Genomic DNA, 19133 nt, shown 5'->3' on the forward strand with positions numbered 1-19133 from the left:
TAATTCGATGAAAAGTTGCCTTTGAGCATCTCCTATCATTTCCTTCCTCCCTCTCTCCTTCCCTTTCTCCATCCCCTACTCCCCTCCCTCTCTCCTTTCTCTCCCCTTACTCCCACCTTCCCTTCTTCTCCCCTCCCTCACCCCTTCTCTCCCTTATATAAGCTAAAACCTAACTTATCCATTACAGTGGTTTGAAGCCAGAGAAAATTTCTTAACCAGGCCATCACATGGTTCATACTGCCACCTTGTGGCTGAAGATGAATTTACAAAGAGCTCTGTCTTCACATTTCTCCAGGCAGAGCTAGATGAGAAGAATGAAATTACTAGGGGTAATGAGTAGGTAGAAAGTGGGCACATTTTTCAAGATGATAACAACAATAAATAAGACATAAAATAAAATTTGAAATGGAAACAGCAATTCAACAGGTTTCCTTTAGCTTATTTCCCCTTTCATGTGGTCTCCCTGTGCCACATGCAACCTGGCCCACATAACTGTAAAAGTTTATCTTAGGGATACAGGAAAGGCTTATGTGATCTTCTCACCACAGCTCCCAGGAAAGATATTGGTCCCCCTACCTCTCTTTGCTGTCCACTGGGTTCACCGTGTGGATCCAAGGGATTTTCCCCAAAGCTAAGGATAAGGATAAGGCTCAGGAAGGTTTGTGTCCTGGCTCGGCACTGTCCTGCCTTGCGATCTGAGGACATTACTGTATGCTCTAGAATAGGACACTGATATTAACCATCACCAGGCTCTCGGGGTTGAATGAATCACAGAAATAGTGCCTTGTGGTGCGGAAGGTACCCTGGCAGTGTCAGCCATGGCTGCTACGCATGCAGAGTTCCTAACAACTGCTTGCCTCTCCATCTTGTGAGGAAAGCTGGGAACAAACTGCAGACCTGCCTCCTTCTCTTACAGCTTTTTGACAGATTGAGAGAAGTCAGTTCACCTGTCTGGGCCATGCTCTCCTCTGTTAGCGGTGGCTATGAAATAAGACGAACCTGGTGGGTTTTTTTCAGTCTTCACATTTGATGATTTTGTAGCCCAACTGTGAACTTCCCATGAAGTAGATTTAAATAGGCCTATTTCGGCCCAGAAAGTGCGGCGTGGCGTTGACCTGCTCTGATGCCAAATAACTCCTTCGAGAGGAGGGGTCTCCTTGCTTACCAGTGTGTTTTTTCCTTCTCACTCAGTACTTAGCAACATTTGACAGCTTTGCCCCTGGCAATCATCTCCTGCTGCTGCATGGGGACCTCCCACCTTATCCGGACATCCTCATCAGGTGTGGAAGTCGTCTGGGCCAGTCACTTCTGTCTCCCCCTTTGCCCAATCGCGACAGAGGCTGTGACTGGTTCTTCAACCGCCAATTGGGGCAGCTCACCTATCTCGGTACGTGCCCACCATGGAAGTATTTTTTGAGGACATATAGTCAGAAAGCTTTTGTGCTGTGAAATAAAGAATAAAGGGGATAGCTGTGCTATATGTTGTAATTAAATGGATGGGCTCTAAAATCAGATCACGTGAGTTTAAATCTCAATTTCAATCCCAAGATTCAGTAGGTAGTGAGTGATAGACACATAGATACATAGGTGCTCTACATTTTAGTCCCATCATTTGTAAATTAATAATAGGACCTTCTTTAAACCTGCCGTTAAATAAAGGTTGGTGTGTAAAATTTTTTATAAAAGTGTTTAATTTATATTAAATGTTCAATAAGTGTTTGTGATACTATTAAATGTTCAATAACTGTTTGTGATACTACTATATTAATTGATATATGTAATTAATTAACATATTAATTAATTGGGTATTCTGTTTGTATAGTAAAATAATTGCAAATTAAAACTGCTCTGAGATAGGTCAGGACGGATGGCTCAGTTGTTAAAAGTACTTGTTGCTCTTACAGAGGACCTGAGTTTGCTTCCTAGGGCATCTGCCAGTAGCTCCAGCTCCAGGGGATCCCAGGGGATCTAGCATTTGCAGGCATGACACACATGTTCATAAAGCCATACTCAGACACACATGCATATACATAATTTAAAAAACACTGCTTGGAGAGTCCATTGCACTCCAGTCAGAATGACTATTATCAAGAAAACAACAACGAACACTGACAAGGATGTACGGAAAGAGGAACCTTTTATTTACCTCCATTGAAAATGTGACGTGCTGAAGGCATTATGGAAATCAGTGTGAAGGCTTGTCCGAAAACTAAAGAAAGAATTACTCTATGCTATGGAAAAATTCTATATCATCATCCCAGAGCTTCTTGCTCACTTGTGTTTATTGATACACCATTCCCAATAGCTAGGAAATGGAGGCAGGCTTGGTTTCCATCAGCAGAAGAGTCTGCAGGCAGGAGTTCCTTCTCACGTGTTTCCCAGTCTCCCAGTGTTAGGCTCAGGATTGTCCTTTTTTGACCTCCTGAAGTATCTCAGTGTTACGCTCAGGACTGTCCACTTTTAACCTCCTGAAGTCCATGTGGTTTTATTTTTCTATTTCAGTGTCCTCATTGGTCACTGAGAACTAATGTGTCCACTTGTATCAGCCTCACCAACTCACTAATATGATCTATGTCAACTGGTGGTCACTATATATATATATATATATATAGTCACAGAAGACATGTCATTAGTTCCATCTGAACGTTCATTAACTGTTGAGTTTTGTGACCTTTTAGGGTTTAGTGACTACACAGCTCTTTTGTGGTGGTATGGAAGACAGAGGTTCTGATAATGTGGCTTTCTGCAGTGATGGCTTTGTTATGAATTTTTCTTAATAGATTCTGACAAATTCACCGAGCCTGATCAACACAGTGAGTCTCAGCCCTGCCACAAGCCAGACTTGGCCCTAAGCACAGCAAATAGTAGGCAGTTGCCCTGGGTCACTTGTCTTTCCCACTCGGGCATAACCATATGAAGACTGGGTTCGACCCACAAAAAAGCCTTGCCATGACTGAATTTTAATTCATATGAAGGAAGAGTTGATGCTGTCCTGGCATAAAAAGACAATTTAACAAATGCATTAAAATGTATGTTCCTTGCACGGAACTTAGCAATTCCTAGTTCATTTCTAATATGAAATAATCACATGGCAGTCATCATATAGTGGCATTTCATTTGGTAGGTAGATTTTACCTAATAATTTTTTTTATCAGAATATTCTCATAGTCTTTCCTTGGCCTATGATTTGGAAAGTCAAAGGAAGCCACGGAGGGTTGCTTAAATGTCTAATGTAGTTAAAGACTCGTGATCCTTGAGGAGGGTGCCCGGTAGGAGCATGTGTGGTCAGTATCACCTCTTTTAGACTCTAAATGAATGGGGCAATCGAGTGACTGCAACCACGTATGTTTCCATTTCTGGTCTGGAGTTGAGGTGTGTGCTCTTTCCCTCTATTAGCTCCCCATGCAGCTACATTGACTGTGCACATTTGACCGTAATTACGTATATCCTCTGTGTAAAGTTTGCAATGTCTGGACGAATGTGGTGGAAAGAACACCATGGATCCTACAGACTTGTGTGCTTTCCCTAATATCCTATTAATCGTGATGAAAATATCATAGCTGGTACTCCAACAAACACATAGGAAATACAACTTGATACTTGTGTTGCCCGTTTGATAAATTAGAACCTTACTTTCATCTAGTTATTTAGTTTTGGTGACCTTTTAGGATTAGAATTAGAATAATTTACATAAAATTTGCAAGATTTCTTAGGTGTGTACTAGGATGTGAATCACCAGCCAAGTTCCCTATAAGATGTCTGGACACTGCTAGCCTTCCAGAGGTGCGGCCTTAGGTCAGTTTTTCTGTTGTTCTTTGACTTAGCTGCTGTTTCCTTCTGAGGCAGCCTCTTCTGACAACTGGATGGATTTCATTCATTAACTACTTCTTTTATTATTATTATTTTTCATACAATATACATTGATTATTTTCTCCCCTCTCCCCCCTCTCCCAACTCCTCATTTCCCTACCCATTTAACTTCATCATCTTTCTCAACTACCCCCCCCAAAATAACAAAAGTAAAAACAAGCAAACAAAATCCATAAACAATTAAAACAAAACATAAAGTACACATACAAAAAAAACAAAACAAAAAACAAAGAAAAAACGTGGACTCTATTACTCCTGGGCATAGGGTCTGCTTTGGAGTGTGGTTGATAAATCCAGTGACCCTCCATTGGAGAAAACTGATTTTTCCTTTGCCAGTGGGTATCAGTCCAAACAGATTCTTGGTTAGAGATGAGACTTTTTGTTCAGGGCCCTTTTTTTTTTGTCTGGGATTTATATCTGGGTTGAATATTAACTGCTTCTAAGTGGATGATCTTCTGCGCTGTCTGTTTGTAATCTTACCATATCCCATAGTGGGAAGGTTATTTTTTGTCATTTATTATATCTCCCCTTCTTGACTTTATTACATATGACTTATGGTATCTGTCTAACTTTCAGCCCACACAAGAAAGGACAGAACCCAGGCATTCTAGCTCCTGGCTCTGGATCTATCCACTAGAGTGTGCTACCCACTAAATAATCATTGATCACCAACCACAAAGGATGGGGAAGGGGCTTCTAGGCAGGCTGCAGAAGAAAACTTCTCACTGGTCCCCAGCGACAGTGAAAAATAAACCATGCACATATCGTGACCCTGCCATTTCTCCTTTCCAGTGAGGCTACTTTTGTCTTTGTTCAGCAAACATCTTTATGGAGTGCTGGGTTTCCAGAAACCTCCCGGCCAGTGCTTGGAACTTAGGGTTTTAATCAGTGGCTGGCTGGCTCTTTTACCTGGGGCATGGTGTTATAATTGCTCCATGCCTCAATACCTTCACTTCTACAAGGAGGTTAAGAATATTTACTTGTCTCTTGGAAATGTGATACAAACCACTCAAATACATTAAAGCTTGCTTAGCATAACCTGCTACGCTAGTAAAACATTTCTCCATGGATACTTTCTCTTTCCATTAATGTGGTGTCTTCATTTCAGTGAACTCACTATAGTTTCTCTTTGCATGTCTGTGCGTGTGTGCTGGAGTACATGTGGGCATCTATGTGAAGACCAAAGGTCAAATGCAGGTGCCATTCTTCAGGTGCCATCCCCCTTGTCTTCCGAGACAGGGTTTCTGGGTGGCCAGGAACTTCAGTTGGCCAGTGAGGCTCGCAACCCAGTTCACCCATCTCTGCCTCCCCAGTGCTGAGATTCCATATGTATATTCCTCCTGTTCTTGGCACTTTTCACACAGGTTCTGAAGTTCAAATTTAGGGTCCCATGGTTGCAAGTCAAATACTTTACCAGCAGAGACATCTCCCAGCCTCTTTGCTATTTTCTAAACTGGATTTTATATTACTTGAAGTCCACCATCATATGACAATGACATTCCTGGCATGATGCTGTGAACAGATTTAAATTCATTCACTTAAATCTATCGTTGGGAGAGACTGGTTTGGGTGGCCTTTCCGAAACCACTGAAAATATCGTGCAGGGAGTTGATGACTAAGAAGGACGCAGGAGAGTTGTGCTGCCGAAGCCCGGGGTTACGACCCAGAGGAAACAATATTTGATGTGGTGAGCTGTAAGGAATGGCAGTCCACGGCTCTAACTTCTGAGTTATGCTCAGGAACACACATAACTGTAAAACAAGCATTCTCTCCTGTTTGCCTGGCAGGAGTGCAACTCAGCCAGCCCGCTTCTCTGCTCACACGGTTTGACTGACGGCTCGGCGTGTCTCTGCCTTCCCAAGCTACTTTCTTACTACTTCATTGCTGCCGTCTTCCCCCACCCCTCCGGAATGTTTCAGTTCATGGTGAACTATTTTTATTTTTTAGTTACATTAACGCTATGAAATAATTAGTCAGCTAATTAATCTGGTTTACAAGCTTTGTAGGATTCTTCAGCTGTCAGTCAGGCCCAGGCCTGAGGCCTCCATCTAGTCTCATCTCTCTTGCCCATGTGATTCTCGTTGCCATGGCTACTGGCTACATCTGCTGACACCCCGCTCTCTATTTATTGCTTAATTAAGAATTTCACGCTCAGCCCTTATCTGCCTCTAAGAACAAGTGCATACTGTTAAGAAATCCCAAATTTAGGCCCAGACACAGGAAAGTCTTTCTTATGGACTTGGCTCTGTGGAGCCTCTCTAAGGATCCTCTCAGCATCCCAGCCGCCACCCTTCAATCAAAAATCATTAAATGGGGCAGAGATAATGAGCATGTAGCATATCAAAAGAAGGATGTTTGCTTGGTCCAAAGGAGGGAAAGCTGCTAGGCCCCATGCTCTGCCCCACTTCAAAGGGAGATGAGACCCCTCATCACTGCGGCCTGATAAAGCCTCATTTGTTCTGGGCTTGACTTATGCAGAAGGTCTCCTATGTCAGACCATCTCACAAACTGGGTTTCCCTCACTTCTCGTCCCCACCAATACCGACCCCCCCCCTTTGGCCTTCCTCATGCTCGTGTGTCAGCACTTAGGCAGCTGGGTCCCCCAACGCATCAGGCCAAGCGTGTAATCACTGACTCCCCACTCACAATGGCCACTTGTAGGGGGGTGGCCGGGAGGAGGTCTTCATCACAATAGGAACACAATTATTGCAGCTGCTAGGGAGGGCTATGCTTCTTCCTGTAGCAATATAATAGGACTTGCCCAAACCAGGAGGTGAAGGCCGACGGGAGGTGGCGAGGGGGTGAGAGGAGTGGAGAAAACAACCTTGACTGGATTATTCATATTCTGACTCTTGGAAGCCCGATGTGGAGCCAGTGGGGTTCCAGCAGCTGCTCCTCCGCAGACTCTTCTAATAATTGTACATTCTGTCAAGGGTCAACTTACTTTTGACCCTGTCCTTTTATATTGGTAAAAGGCTCTTTAGGGCAAACTGTTGGGTTGTGGCAGGGTGCATTAAATACTCAGAGCCCCCACCCTTTGCTTCCCCTCACTCCGCACCCGACCGGCAGCATGTGATGAATTCATATCAGATGCGTTTCCATTCAGTTGTCCTCCCGAATTCACACAGGCCCCCCCGAGCAGAGCAGAGACCGTTACTGCACTGGGACATTGTGTGCGGCAGCAGCTGAAGGTCCACCTGCAAGGCTCAGAGGCTCCTATGCTACCACCTTCTGACCAGCCAGAAAACAAAACCAAAACAGAACTTGGCAGACTAGCTAATGCATGTGTTCAAATGTTCCCTTCACCAAGATAAAAGCTGCTATGTATTGAGGATCTGGGGGTTGTAGTCTCTGCAATCAAGCACGATATGGCTGGAAAGGCAGATGAATTTTTGTTCTGTGTGCCAAGTTTCTTTGGAGAAAGTCAAGTCACTCAACACAGATGCACTAGAAATCTTGTTGCTAACTTATAAAATCCTGAAAATAATGATGTTTTCTTGAGTTTGAGGCTAGATTCATGACCATGACAGCCTTTTAGCTCTCCTGTTCTCAAAGCAGTCAGGACACTGGCCACCATTTGGACTCCTCCATGTTTCTGTGTGCCTAAAGATGCCATGTGCTTCCTCGAGACGGAATCCTGTGAGGATATAAGAAGACAGGATTGAACTGCTCTCCAGAGCTCTTGGGAGCATCTGTAGGAAGGGCAGAATCATAATCTTCCACAAAGCGGTTGCCCTCCCCATGCCGAAGGCCTCTAAGGCAATCTATAGCATTCTAGTTAATAAATTAATTTACATTCTTATAGAAAACTCATTCTCCAAAGATCCCTAAGGACTTTACCAGTAATGTAGCCGATTGACTTGGAAATATACTAACCGTTATAGTTAAAAAAAATCTAGAGAGTGGGAAGAAGCTTGCGATGAGCAAAGGAATTCTTTGCTTCCTGGTTATAGAAGTCCCTGTTCCAAAAGAAAAAAAATCAAGAGGGGTAGCAGAGAGAATGAAGGAAGAAGTGGGTGAGTTGGGGGGAGGGGAAAGAGCTGGGAAGAAAGGAAGGGAGAGAAACGTAGATGAGTTTTTATAGATCTTTTCGAAGTTATAGGCTTAGGAAGATGATTCTTAGTAATGCAAAGTGGAAAACCATGATTGACACGGGTCACAGGTGAGGTGACCTTTATTCCAACAGAGCTGATCCGACCCTAGGTTCTGTGCTTTTTTCTTTTCTATTTATCTATTATCCCACCCACTATCTTTTTAGAATTTAAGGTTGGATCCTTAGCCAGGTAAACCATTTCTTCTATTTGCAAGAAAACCGTGTATGTTTTAGCTGATGCTACGTTCAGCTACATGACCCTTATCCTTAGACTTTTGCCCCATTCAATTCTCTTTTTGTTGATGGCTCAGCTGCCACAGCCTCCTGAGACCTAGGATCACAGGCGTGAGCCGTCACACCCAGCCCTTTCCTCATACTTTCGTGCCCTCTGTATTATTTGCTTAATATTTAAAATCCACTTTTACACTGTTGTAGTTTTAAAATGTAACCTTGTCATGTGCAACACTATTCCCTAAAACTATTGAAATTAATGGGATACTTTTATCTTTCTAAAGTACCTGAAATGTCAGTTGAAAGAAACATGCTATGCTACCAAAATCATGGCTATGCACGATAATGTCACTTGCAAAGTTTTGTCTGATTTCTTCCAGTTACTATTGTGACCGCAGGGGTCTTTCCCATGAGAGTTTCTCTTCTTAGTTGAGAGGAACACCTGTTCCCAAGTACAAGCTGTGTTGTTAGAGTCCAGAAGAAGTTATGTACTTATGTAAATACTGTTTTTTTAAAAAAATTTATCTCATGGGTAAACAGAATAGTCATTTCCAGATCCTTCTGAAAAAAATTGTGTGTGTGTGTGTGTGTGTGTGTATGTGTGCACGCTTGCACGCGCAGGCAGGCCCAAGACATTGCAAATGCCTCCACACAAATATGGTACACACTGTTCTGAGTCAGACCCATAATTGTTATTGTTCTCTGCATTAATTAAGAAGGCTTAATGAGCCAGCTCTCAGGACTATGATTAATGCAGACATATCTGTCAGTCTTGATTAAGTTATTCTAAAAAATATTAGCAGCTGCCCATGAGTGAATATTACTGGAGGTAGAAGAAGGCTCGAACATAGGATTTTCCTCTTTTTCCATAAGTACCTTCCAAGGACCATGTGTTGTGAGGGAAAAAATAAGTCCCACAGCTTCTTAGTGATGCCAAAATCAGGCAGGAGTATGTATTATCCTATGACTCAAGTCGCCTTGGCACTCACTGGCAGGTAAGTGCTTCCTGCAGCTAAGTCAGATGACAACAACTTTGGGGGCATGAGGTCAAGTTCAGGGCTCAGGAAAGCTCACAGCAGATCCTAAGAGAAGAAATAGATCCAACAGTCATGGCAGCAAGAATGGAAACACGGAGAAAGGACCAAACACAACAGCTCTCTTAGGAAGCCAGCCCTGGAAGGTACTGGCATACTTCTCTTAGAACGCATAGCTATTTACTTTCCCTTCCAAAACTTCAAAAACTCCTTAGGCTTGCTTAAGGGAAGAGTGGGGGATACTCCCTCCCCTCTTTTCTAGGACTCTGGACAGGACAACATTCAACAGGCACAACATCTTAACTTATACACCTCCTGTATATCTGTATAACTGTCTTCTTTTTCTCTTTTCAGGAGCCACTTTCTTAAAAAAAATGCCTGTTTTTCTCTTAGATGTCTCTGTTTATAGCAGACTTACTTATAACATATAGCATTTACCAGAATAGTTTGTCACCCAGTGACCCGAACACTGTTTCTGAGGACCACTTCCTACAGTCTGGGAAAGATCAACAATGGGGCTTCCCTTATAAACAAAAATGATTAGCCACCCTCATATTTCAAATACAAAATTGGAAATTACAATCTCAGAGAAAACATGTGCACAATATCACAGCTTGGATAAAGCCTTTAAACTCTTCCTGAGTCAATACCCATTCTATTTAATGGTTTTCATCCCTCCTTCTCTTTATTCAAATTAGGAACGGCGCATCACTTTTACAGTCTTTTGAAGTTAAAACATTCAGTAAAATTAAACAGATCTCTTTAAGTCGTGTAATACTGTTGCTCCTCTTGATGGAATACAGCTGGAGAAAAGGCAACACTCGTGAAAAACAATGTCTGGAGCCTTGTTAACAGGTGCCAAGAATGATGAGGATGCCATGATAGTGGTGCCAACAACAGCTAATATTTGCTTCCTGTGTGCCATGTACTGTCTTATATTTCTTCACTCTATAAAACACGATAAGTTTCTCCTTCAACCCCCCCCCCCCCCATATTCTGCTGATGGGAATGAGGGTCAGAAATGGCTAGTTGTTCCTATGTAGAAAGAGGAAGAACCAGGAAGGATTCATATCTCTGCTATTGGGGTCCAGCACTCATGTATTCCCCACCATCCTCTGTTGCCTCTTCAGACTCAGAAATGTTTGAGAATGTTTTGTCATCTGAGCCATATGTGCATACCCAGAGCTCACTCCAGTTGTTCAAAATTGAAGTTTGGGAAGCCATACTCTTATGATGATTTCTTCCCTATTGTTTATAGCTTTTCTCTGTCTTCCCTGATCCTCTGAATTTTGCCCTTGTAACTGAGGGACACTTTCACTGCAATAAAGTGGAAAATAGGTTTTCAGTATACTTTTAGTTTTGCAGTGTTTGTTTGCGTTTGGAATGACACTGGATATACTAGAGGGAATGTGTAGGGGATTACACTGGAGGGAATGCGTAGAGGAGATCAAGCTGGAGGGGATACATAGAGGGGATCACACTGGAGGGGATGCGTAGAGGGGGTCACACTGGAGGGGATGCGTAGAGGGGGTCACACTGGAGGGGATGTGTAGAGGCTGTGCAGTGTCAGCAACTGCTCACTCTAGGCACCATTTCTTTGTATTACGGGTAGCTTCTTCAACCCCAGCACTAACCATCCTGTGGTAACTACAGGGTGTGGATATGAGTGGTGGCCTTTTTCATTCAAGGTCTTTGGGGTGCATGAATTGTTTTTTCTCTAACTTTAATTTTTTGATCTATTTAATGTGGAGAGTAATTACTATTTTTATTCCTCCAACTGTATCTCTTATGCTATTATTCTTTAGTTTTTGAGGGTTTGATATTGTGTAATGTGTGTGAAGTTTTTTAAAAGTTTTTTGATATGTACCTATTACTACTTTCCATATCTCTAGCTGTGTCATATGAAACAGACAATGCATTCACTGACCACACATGTACAATGCTGCTGAAGTCTATGCTGCCTGGAAACCATGAATAAAAATGACTTTCATAACAACTTTAAATTATTTAATTTCCATTTTCAGATGTTTCCTGGAATACTTTCTAATTTGTCTTTCTTAGAGATTGACTAGGTGGTACTACTTAATGCCGACTCTTACAGAAAGGTCTTTTATCTTTGCCATTATTTTCATGTTTTCTAAGGATATTTTTTGCCCGTATTTTCCTTTTCTTTTATTCCAGTGAAAACTGACATTATCATTATTACCATTACGACTATGCAAATGACTATTCTTTCACATCTTTGGGAGTAAGCAGAATGCCTTTTAATTGTTTAGTATGAGCAGCCAGACTAGAACACTGTGGATGTGGGTTTTGTAAATCAGCCCAGGAAAATAAAAACGTACACATGCCCAGAAGCATCCAACCTCAGAAGGTACCTAAGAAAAATGAAGCCCCGGACTAAATACTATGGGTTTGAGTGTACTTCAGAGGTATATTGCCTGCCCAGCAGGCAAGAGACTTTGGGTGCTTCCCCAACACTGTAAAACAAAGCAAAACAAAACAAAATTTAGAGATGATGTTAGTTACTGTTACAATCCTGAATTACTAATTACTATGACATTATTAGTGTTGAACTGAAAACAAACAAGATAAGTGGTGTGAAACTAGTATCAGGTTTTCATGTTAGCAAGGCACCAAACCATGCAAACAGAAGTGAAATGTTAGACCTTAACGAAAAGGTGAGATGGTTGACTGGTGACTTATTTTTAATATGTTTATTTTTAATACAATCGTCTCATTTTACATAATAATCCCAGTTCCCACTTCCTCCTCTCCTCCCACTCCCCCACATTTCCCCCACTCCACCTCCATCCATTCTTCAGAGAGAGGGTAAGGCTTCCCATGGGGAGTCAACAAAGTCTGACACATCACTTTGAGGCAGGATTAAGGCCCTCCACCCTATATCTATTCTGAGAAAGGTATCCCTTCAAAAAGAATGGGCTCCAAAAAGCCAGTTCAAGCAGTAGGGATAAATCTTGGTCCTACTGCCAGTGGCCCCACAGACTTCCCCAGCCACACAAATGTCACCGACATTCAGAGGGCCTAGATTGGTCCTAAGCTGGTTTGCCTGCTATCAGTCTGGAGTCAGTGAGCTCCCACTAGCTCAGATCAGCTCTTTCTGTGGGTATCCCCATCATGATCTTGACCCCTTTGCTCATATTATTACTCCTCACTCTCTTCGACTGGTCTCCAGAAGCTCTGCCCAGTGCTTAGCTGTGGATCTCTACATCTGCTTCCATCAGTTGCTGGATGAAGGTTCTGTGATGGCAATTATTTTTATTTTACTTGTCATTATGTGTATATATATATATATGCCCTATGTATGGGTTTATGTAGGTGAATACAATGCTTGCAAAGACCAGAAGAGGGCATTAGACCCTTTGGAGCTAGAGTTAAAGGCAATTGGCCAACATGGGTGATGGAAATTGCACTGGGGTCCTGTGGAAGAGCAGTTAGTACTTTTAACCAATGTACTATCTCTCCTGCCACATTAATTAGGGAAGAAAGAACAGAAGATGGGGAGGAGAGAGTGAGAGAGAGAGAGAGATGAATATGTAAGAGAGATATAAGAGAGTATACAAGAAGAAGATAATAATTTAAGGACGATCTTAGAAATGATCATAGAAAAGAACAGTTTAGCCTAGGGAGACAACTCAGTGGATAAAACACTAGCCATGCAAGCTTAAAGACTGACTTTAAATAATTAGAATCAATATACATAGTGCATGTGTGTAATTCTACCCAGTGTTCTGTGTTAAGATGGGAGGCAGAGACAGAATTCTACAAAAGCATAGCATATTCAGCAGAAAACCAAGGAAGAGTTCTGTATCAAACAAGGACTAATACCTGAGGACCAACACCAGAGGACCGACACCCAATGACCAATACCTGAGGACCAATACCTCAGGATCAATACCCAAGGATCAATACTCAAATATCAATATTTGAGGACCAACACCTGAGAACCAATACCCAAAGACCAATACCCAAGGACCAATACCTAAGGCTATTTTCTGCCTTTCACACAGAAGTGTCACACCCATGAATGCACTGCCCATCCCATATACATGCATATGTATACATATGTACATACACACAAAAGGAACATATCAAGAGTGTGTTGTCAAGGTCCCTGCTCTTAGATTTGGTGATATAAAGGGCAAGGCAAGTCTCATGTATTTTATAATTGAAAAACATGAGAAAGTGAGCAAAATGGGAGCAGCAGAATTGGAGAGACCTCATCTTGGATCTCTTTGGGGATTATTTTCCTTCTAATGTTCTGAAGCGTATGCTTTGTAATTAAAAAGAATGACATTTGTTCTGTCCCATCTGTGATGGAAGAAAGAGTTTAGGGTCCCAGTGAAACAGAAACGGATAGCATGAGTTTGGCCAAGACCCCGAGGCTGCAGCCTGCAGCTACCTTGGGTCCTACAGTGATGGGAAGGGCTCGCTCCCATGACATCGAATAAGGCAGAAAGGTAATTAACCAATAAGAAACAAGGTGTTACCCGAAAGATAGAGTTCGTGCACCTGATTACTAATTAATCAGGCATGGGAGCACCTTGTAGATGCATTCACTATTTAATTATAGCAGCCTCTCTTGGCAAAGGAGCATATGTTCCCAGCTTAATCTACTGGTTTATACTGACATCAAATTGTCATTATCAGAAAGAATCAGGCCTTTTGATTATTCCCACTAATTTATTGAACACTTAAAATTAATGAACCCCGGGCCTTTTAAATGTGCTTGGTTGGTTTGGAAGAAGGGAGAAGATAGGGGGAGTAGGGTGAGGGAAAACCTTCATTAAAAGGACAATTTGTTTGGGAAAAGGTAAAGCAAATACATTTCATGGGTGATCTCAACTCTGTTGGTGAGCAATACATGCACTCTACAAACTGAGCCCACACAGTTATGGACATAGGAAATCAGGCACACCTGCTGGACCTCAGTGGCCTCCACAGAGCGCATGCTCAAGTGTTTTCCTCCTTCATTGCTTATCCCTCTGCCATTCTACTTAATCAGATCAATGCAAACAAAATAGGATGGTAGAAATGAAGCGCTCTCTTAATTAACAAGGACTCCTTTCCTCTTTCATTTCCCGATTTTGTTTTGGGTGGGAAGAAGAAAATGCAACGCTGTGATTCTCCTCTATGTGGGGTATCTTGGCATCTCACTCACCTTGTTTGGTTTTCTTTTAGTTTCAGGTGAAGGCCAAGTTCAGGTGTTTCTCCAGGTGAGGGAAGGTGTGCCTCCGACTGTTTCAGGTGAGTACTAAACACTAGAGAGAATGTCCACCAGAGCAAAATGTCCTCCCGTGGTTCTATGGGTCCCTCCTCTTCTTTGTTTATGAACAGGCAAGCCTCAGCTCTCACACTGTTGAGCCTGACCGTGCTGTGCTGTGCTGTCCTATAATTCAATGTATGCCTGAATGTCAAGGGAAGATATAGGATGCATTTGCCTTTCAAAACAATAGGATGTAAGAATTGTAACATGTAAATAAGCACATTTCATAAATTATGAGCCATATGTGCATGCGGGATTCCAGATCTGCAGATGGGCCATTAGGCCCCCTCCAAATGGAGAGAAAAAATCCAGGGTATCTCTAAACTTTAATTGTTCCTGGTAATTTCAGGAAATCAGGATAAACAAACGCTCCTCAAAAGTCAGATGGTTCTGTGAGATCCTGCTAACTCAAAAGAGCCGAAGTCCCAAAGACTAAACATCTCATAACCACCTTTTAATGTATGTCTCAGTTTGTTTTTGTTTATTGTGAGTCAGTTTAACTGTGCATTTGCAGGAGGAATAAAGCCTTTCAAAGGCAGGGTTCCCTTTGATTATCAGGGGGATATTTGTGTTATGTCACAGAAGAATCATACTAATTAAAAACGTTCCAATTCTTCCATTTCAATTAAAAAACAAACGATGTCGAGTTACTGCACTAAGCTAAGGGAAGGACTTTTGGCTACCAGTCCTTGCTTCTTATATTGCGGTAAGTGCAGTTAAGACTGACTTCACGGCGGCTTCCATGTGTCTGTCTACCTTCCATCTTCATTCTGCCTTTGCCTTTAGTTGCCTCAAAATTCCCACTTTATTGATTGCCTCTCTATAAGGTATCTCTTTGTGGTGTGGTGTGGTGTGGTGTGGTGTGTGTGTGTGTGTCTGTGTGTAACAACCATGAGCAATAAAAATGGTTCTTACCTTTATAATGTCTTATTGACTCTGGCAGGTGTCAAATAAATAAATAAATAAAAGTAATTAATTTAACATTCCCTTTTAAATAACTATTACCATTTTTTTTCTCTTGGAAAATCTTGTCTTCAAATCCCACAAAATTGGGAGAGTCCATATTTCATAGGTTCATATTGGTTGGAAAGGCTGTCTGGAGCTGGGGTCCTTTACTGTATACGGGACTACATGTGGTGCCTAGATATTAAACAGTTTACATAGTTATGTCAGCATTCAGTGGTTGAGTCTCAGTGAGCCCTCACATACCTCAGTACTGTATTGTTTGCTATACCATGTTGCCTCTAATATGCTTATGTTATTTGTGATATATATATGTATGTATATATATATATTAATCTACATGTGAAAGAAAATCACAGCCAGTTTTCCTCTCTTACATAACTTAGGGCAGAAAAGTATTGCAAAGCCTATGAAACCACAGAAACAATACATCAGAAAACTACTTCAGCCAAGAGAATTCCAGGGAGTTCCTTGAATTCCATGATAAAGAATATAAAGTTTAAAAATAAATTTAAAATATGGCAGTGCATTTTATTTAACAGTCTATGGAGAAATTGCAATTATTGCACTATCAACACTAGTTTTTCATCAACAAGGGTATAATGATTAGTGAAGTTCTACCTATGTGTTGACCTATTGCAAGCTTCAATATGAGTAAGTAATGCAGTTGAAACTTTTGAGAATATGCTTCAAAGAGTCTCTCCATTAATCCATTAATAGACAGCTTGTTATATAAAAAACTAAAACAACACGGTGGAGGTTATTGTGAGGATACGGTAGACAGGAAAATTCTAGGACCATGCCAAGAAACCAGTGTGAATCAAACAACCAACGTCCCCCCAATACCATGTGTGACGAATCTCCTTGTAACTGTTATTTATCATGAGTGCTTCCTAAAAGACCACCTTTCTCAGTGCCGAGTCACAGAAATCCAGGAGGAGGGGAGTGGAGAGGGAAGGGGTAGATGGCAATATTTGGCTGATATATTCAGCTTGAGAGCACTTCAAGTTTGAACTGCTGCTGATTAAGAAATTTATATAGAGAAGTAGGATGCACATTTGTTATAAACGTTGGTCCTCACCAAAGGTGATCTGAAGGTTTGGGAGAAGAGAAAAGGCTCACACCCTTCGTTGCTAAAAGCAATGATTATTTTGGATGGTCCAATATGAGCTCGTCTTTTTCTACCTCCAGGGCACCGCTCAGTCTTCTGTATTATGGATTCTACCTCAACCATAGCACTAGGAAGTCTCTCTTTTTTATTTGTAATTTTGTTCATACAACGCAGTTTTATCAACACTTTCCCATCCCCTGTACCTCCAAGATCCTTCCCACTTACCAAACTTCATTACACCCTGCCCTCTCCTTTTTCCCTCTCGTGAGTCGCCTGCCTCTGCCTCCTTCAGCAAAAATCCTACCAGCGTGCACCACCACAAACAATTTTCTTCCCTCTCAAAAGGCCAAAATGTCCCAGAACAATATCAACCAAAAAAATAAATAAACGCTCACACACTCACATACACAAATATGGAGTTTGTTTTTTGTTGACTAACTACTTTTGGGCATGGGACTTGCACTTGAGTGTGTGTGTTTGATACACCCCGTGACATTCTATTGGAGGAAACTGATTTTCTCTTCATCGTTTGCAAACAGCTTCTGGGTTAGGGTGTGGAACTTGGCATGCACTTCCTTTTTTCACTGCTGATATTTTATTTGGTTTGAACCTGGAATGGGTCTTGGGCATGCTTTCACCGTCTCTGTGAGTTCATATCTGTATCAGTCCTATTGTGTCTGGAAGATGCTGTCTCCTTGGAGTTGCCCATCACTTCCGGCTTTGACAATCTTTCTGCATCGCCTTGCATATAGGTTCCTGAGCCTTGGGGACAGGGGTTTGATAAAGGCATCCAATTTAGGGGTACTCCTCCAAATTCTCTTGTTGTCTGCACATTGTGAACTTGTGAGTCTCTATGTTCCCTGCCATCTACTGCAAGAGGAAGCTTTTCTGATGATCATCTCATCTTGATCACACATGGCCTGCTTGCTAAACTTAATAGTTGCACTACCTTTTACAGAATTTTACTGTTAACAAGATTTCTTCTTGATTCATTCTATTACACAAGATTCCAAGAAAAGATAAGCAGTATATGGCTGACTGCTTTTTTAAAACTCAGAGTTCATTTTCTCTCCCCAACTTTCAGTGCAATATGAGCCATATAGAAGTCATATAGAAATCTAGTAACTAACAAGAAACTGAATAAGGGTCTAAGGCAGATTGGAACTTGTACGTAACATTCAACATTAATATTGTCACTGAAAGGGCTGGGTGGTGAGACTGAAAATAATTCCGGTCTTTTATAAACTGGAGTGAAGATGGCAGAGGTGCAGGATGTTTGTTTCCACCATCTGTGATATAAATTTGAAGCAACTGTTTTTCTGTTTTCTTTCATTTGGGTCTTTGTGAAGTTCTGAAGAGCCTTGATATTGAGTATAGGATAAATTACTGTATATAGAACATCAAAAACCATGCCTGGCCTCTGTGATACTAGTTAGTGGTTATATCAGCAAATGCTCTTAAGCCTTTGGACTGTTTGAGCCCCATTTGAGAAGGAGGCACAATAGAGACGAAGCATAGAAAGGCACTGCAGTTTTAGTATTTATAAACTATTTGTAAAGCTTCTTTCTGAGATAGGCCTGCTCTAAGAAGCGCTTTATTCCCAGGCTGTGTGGTATATTTATGTGCTAATTGTTTATAACTTCTGCATGCTTTTGAGCTATTCTGGAACTCAAATTAAACCATTAATGCTTCAGATTTGAGCACTGATAGAAAAACTGGCAGGTTTTCCCTATGCTTCTGACATCAGGGATTATGTCTACTCATTCTGCTATCTTTGGTGATATTACATTCATCTTCAAATACCGAAAGATATCTAATGGCGGATGACAGCCATACCCACCTTTTTTCTTCGTGTTATCTCTTTCCTTTCAGAATCTATTCTTTGCCATGCATCTCCAACCGGATACCTCAATTTTTTTTTTTTTTTTTGGATTTTCGAGACAGGGTTTCTCCGTAGCTTTTTGGTTCCTGTCCTGGAACTAGCTCTTGTAGACCAGGCTGGCCTCGAACTCACAGAGATCCACCTGCCTCTGCCTCCCAAGTGCTGGGATTAAAGGCGTGCGCCACCACCGCTCGGCCGGATACCTCAAATTTATCCCAAATGCCTGCCATCTGCTCAGTTTGTTAGAAGTTGACAGAACTCATCAACATTTACCCTAACGGTCTTGAAATCTTTACCCTCTCTGCCTTCATAATATTTCACTCTTTGAGCACTCCTTATTTTTTCAGACTCATCTTTTGCTTCTTTCTAACTCTGTCTCACAAAGCTTCTTTTGATTTCCCTCTCAACATCTCACTTCTCGATCTTGCATATGCTTATGTGCATTTTTCCATCTGGAACGAGGGCCTTCACCCCTTCTCAGCCTTTTGCCTACAGAAACTTTAAGTCTTTGAAATGCTGGTCAGTTACTACTTCCTTCAGGAAAGTTCTCTTAAAAGAGAGCTGTTCTCAATCTACATGCAAGTTTTTTATCTCCCTAGTATTTACTGACATAGACTCTTAGTTGCCTGGAAACAGAGATAATGCTCTTAAAGTTTATCTGG

General features: G+C 41.6%; 1 protein-coding gene across 1 annotated transcript in view; it reads left to right on the plus strand.

Moving 5' to 3' along the window:
• Positions 1-19133, plus strand: part of Pkhd1 (PKHD1 ciliary IPT domain containing fibrocystin/polyductin) — a 419145-nt gene that overhangs the window by 232537 nt on the left and 167475 nt on the right. Inside the window, exons 49-50 of the mRNA XM_075978902.1 lie at positions 1192-1387; positions 14431-14496. Coding sequence (XP_075835017.1) covers positions 1192-1387; positions 14431-14496 — 262 coding nt within the window. The remainder of the gene's footprint in view (positions 1-1191; positions 1388-14430; positions 14497-19133) is intronic.

This window comes from Microtus pennsylvanicus, chromosome 7 (assembly GCF_037038515.1).
Source record: "Microtus pennsylvanicus isolate mMicPen1 chromosome 7, mMicPen1.hap1, whole genome shotgun sequence".
NCBI classification, from domain to species: Eukaryota; Metazoa; Chordata; class Mammalia; order Rodentia; family Cricetidae; genus Microtus; species Microtus pennsylvanicus.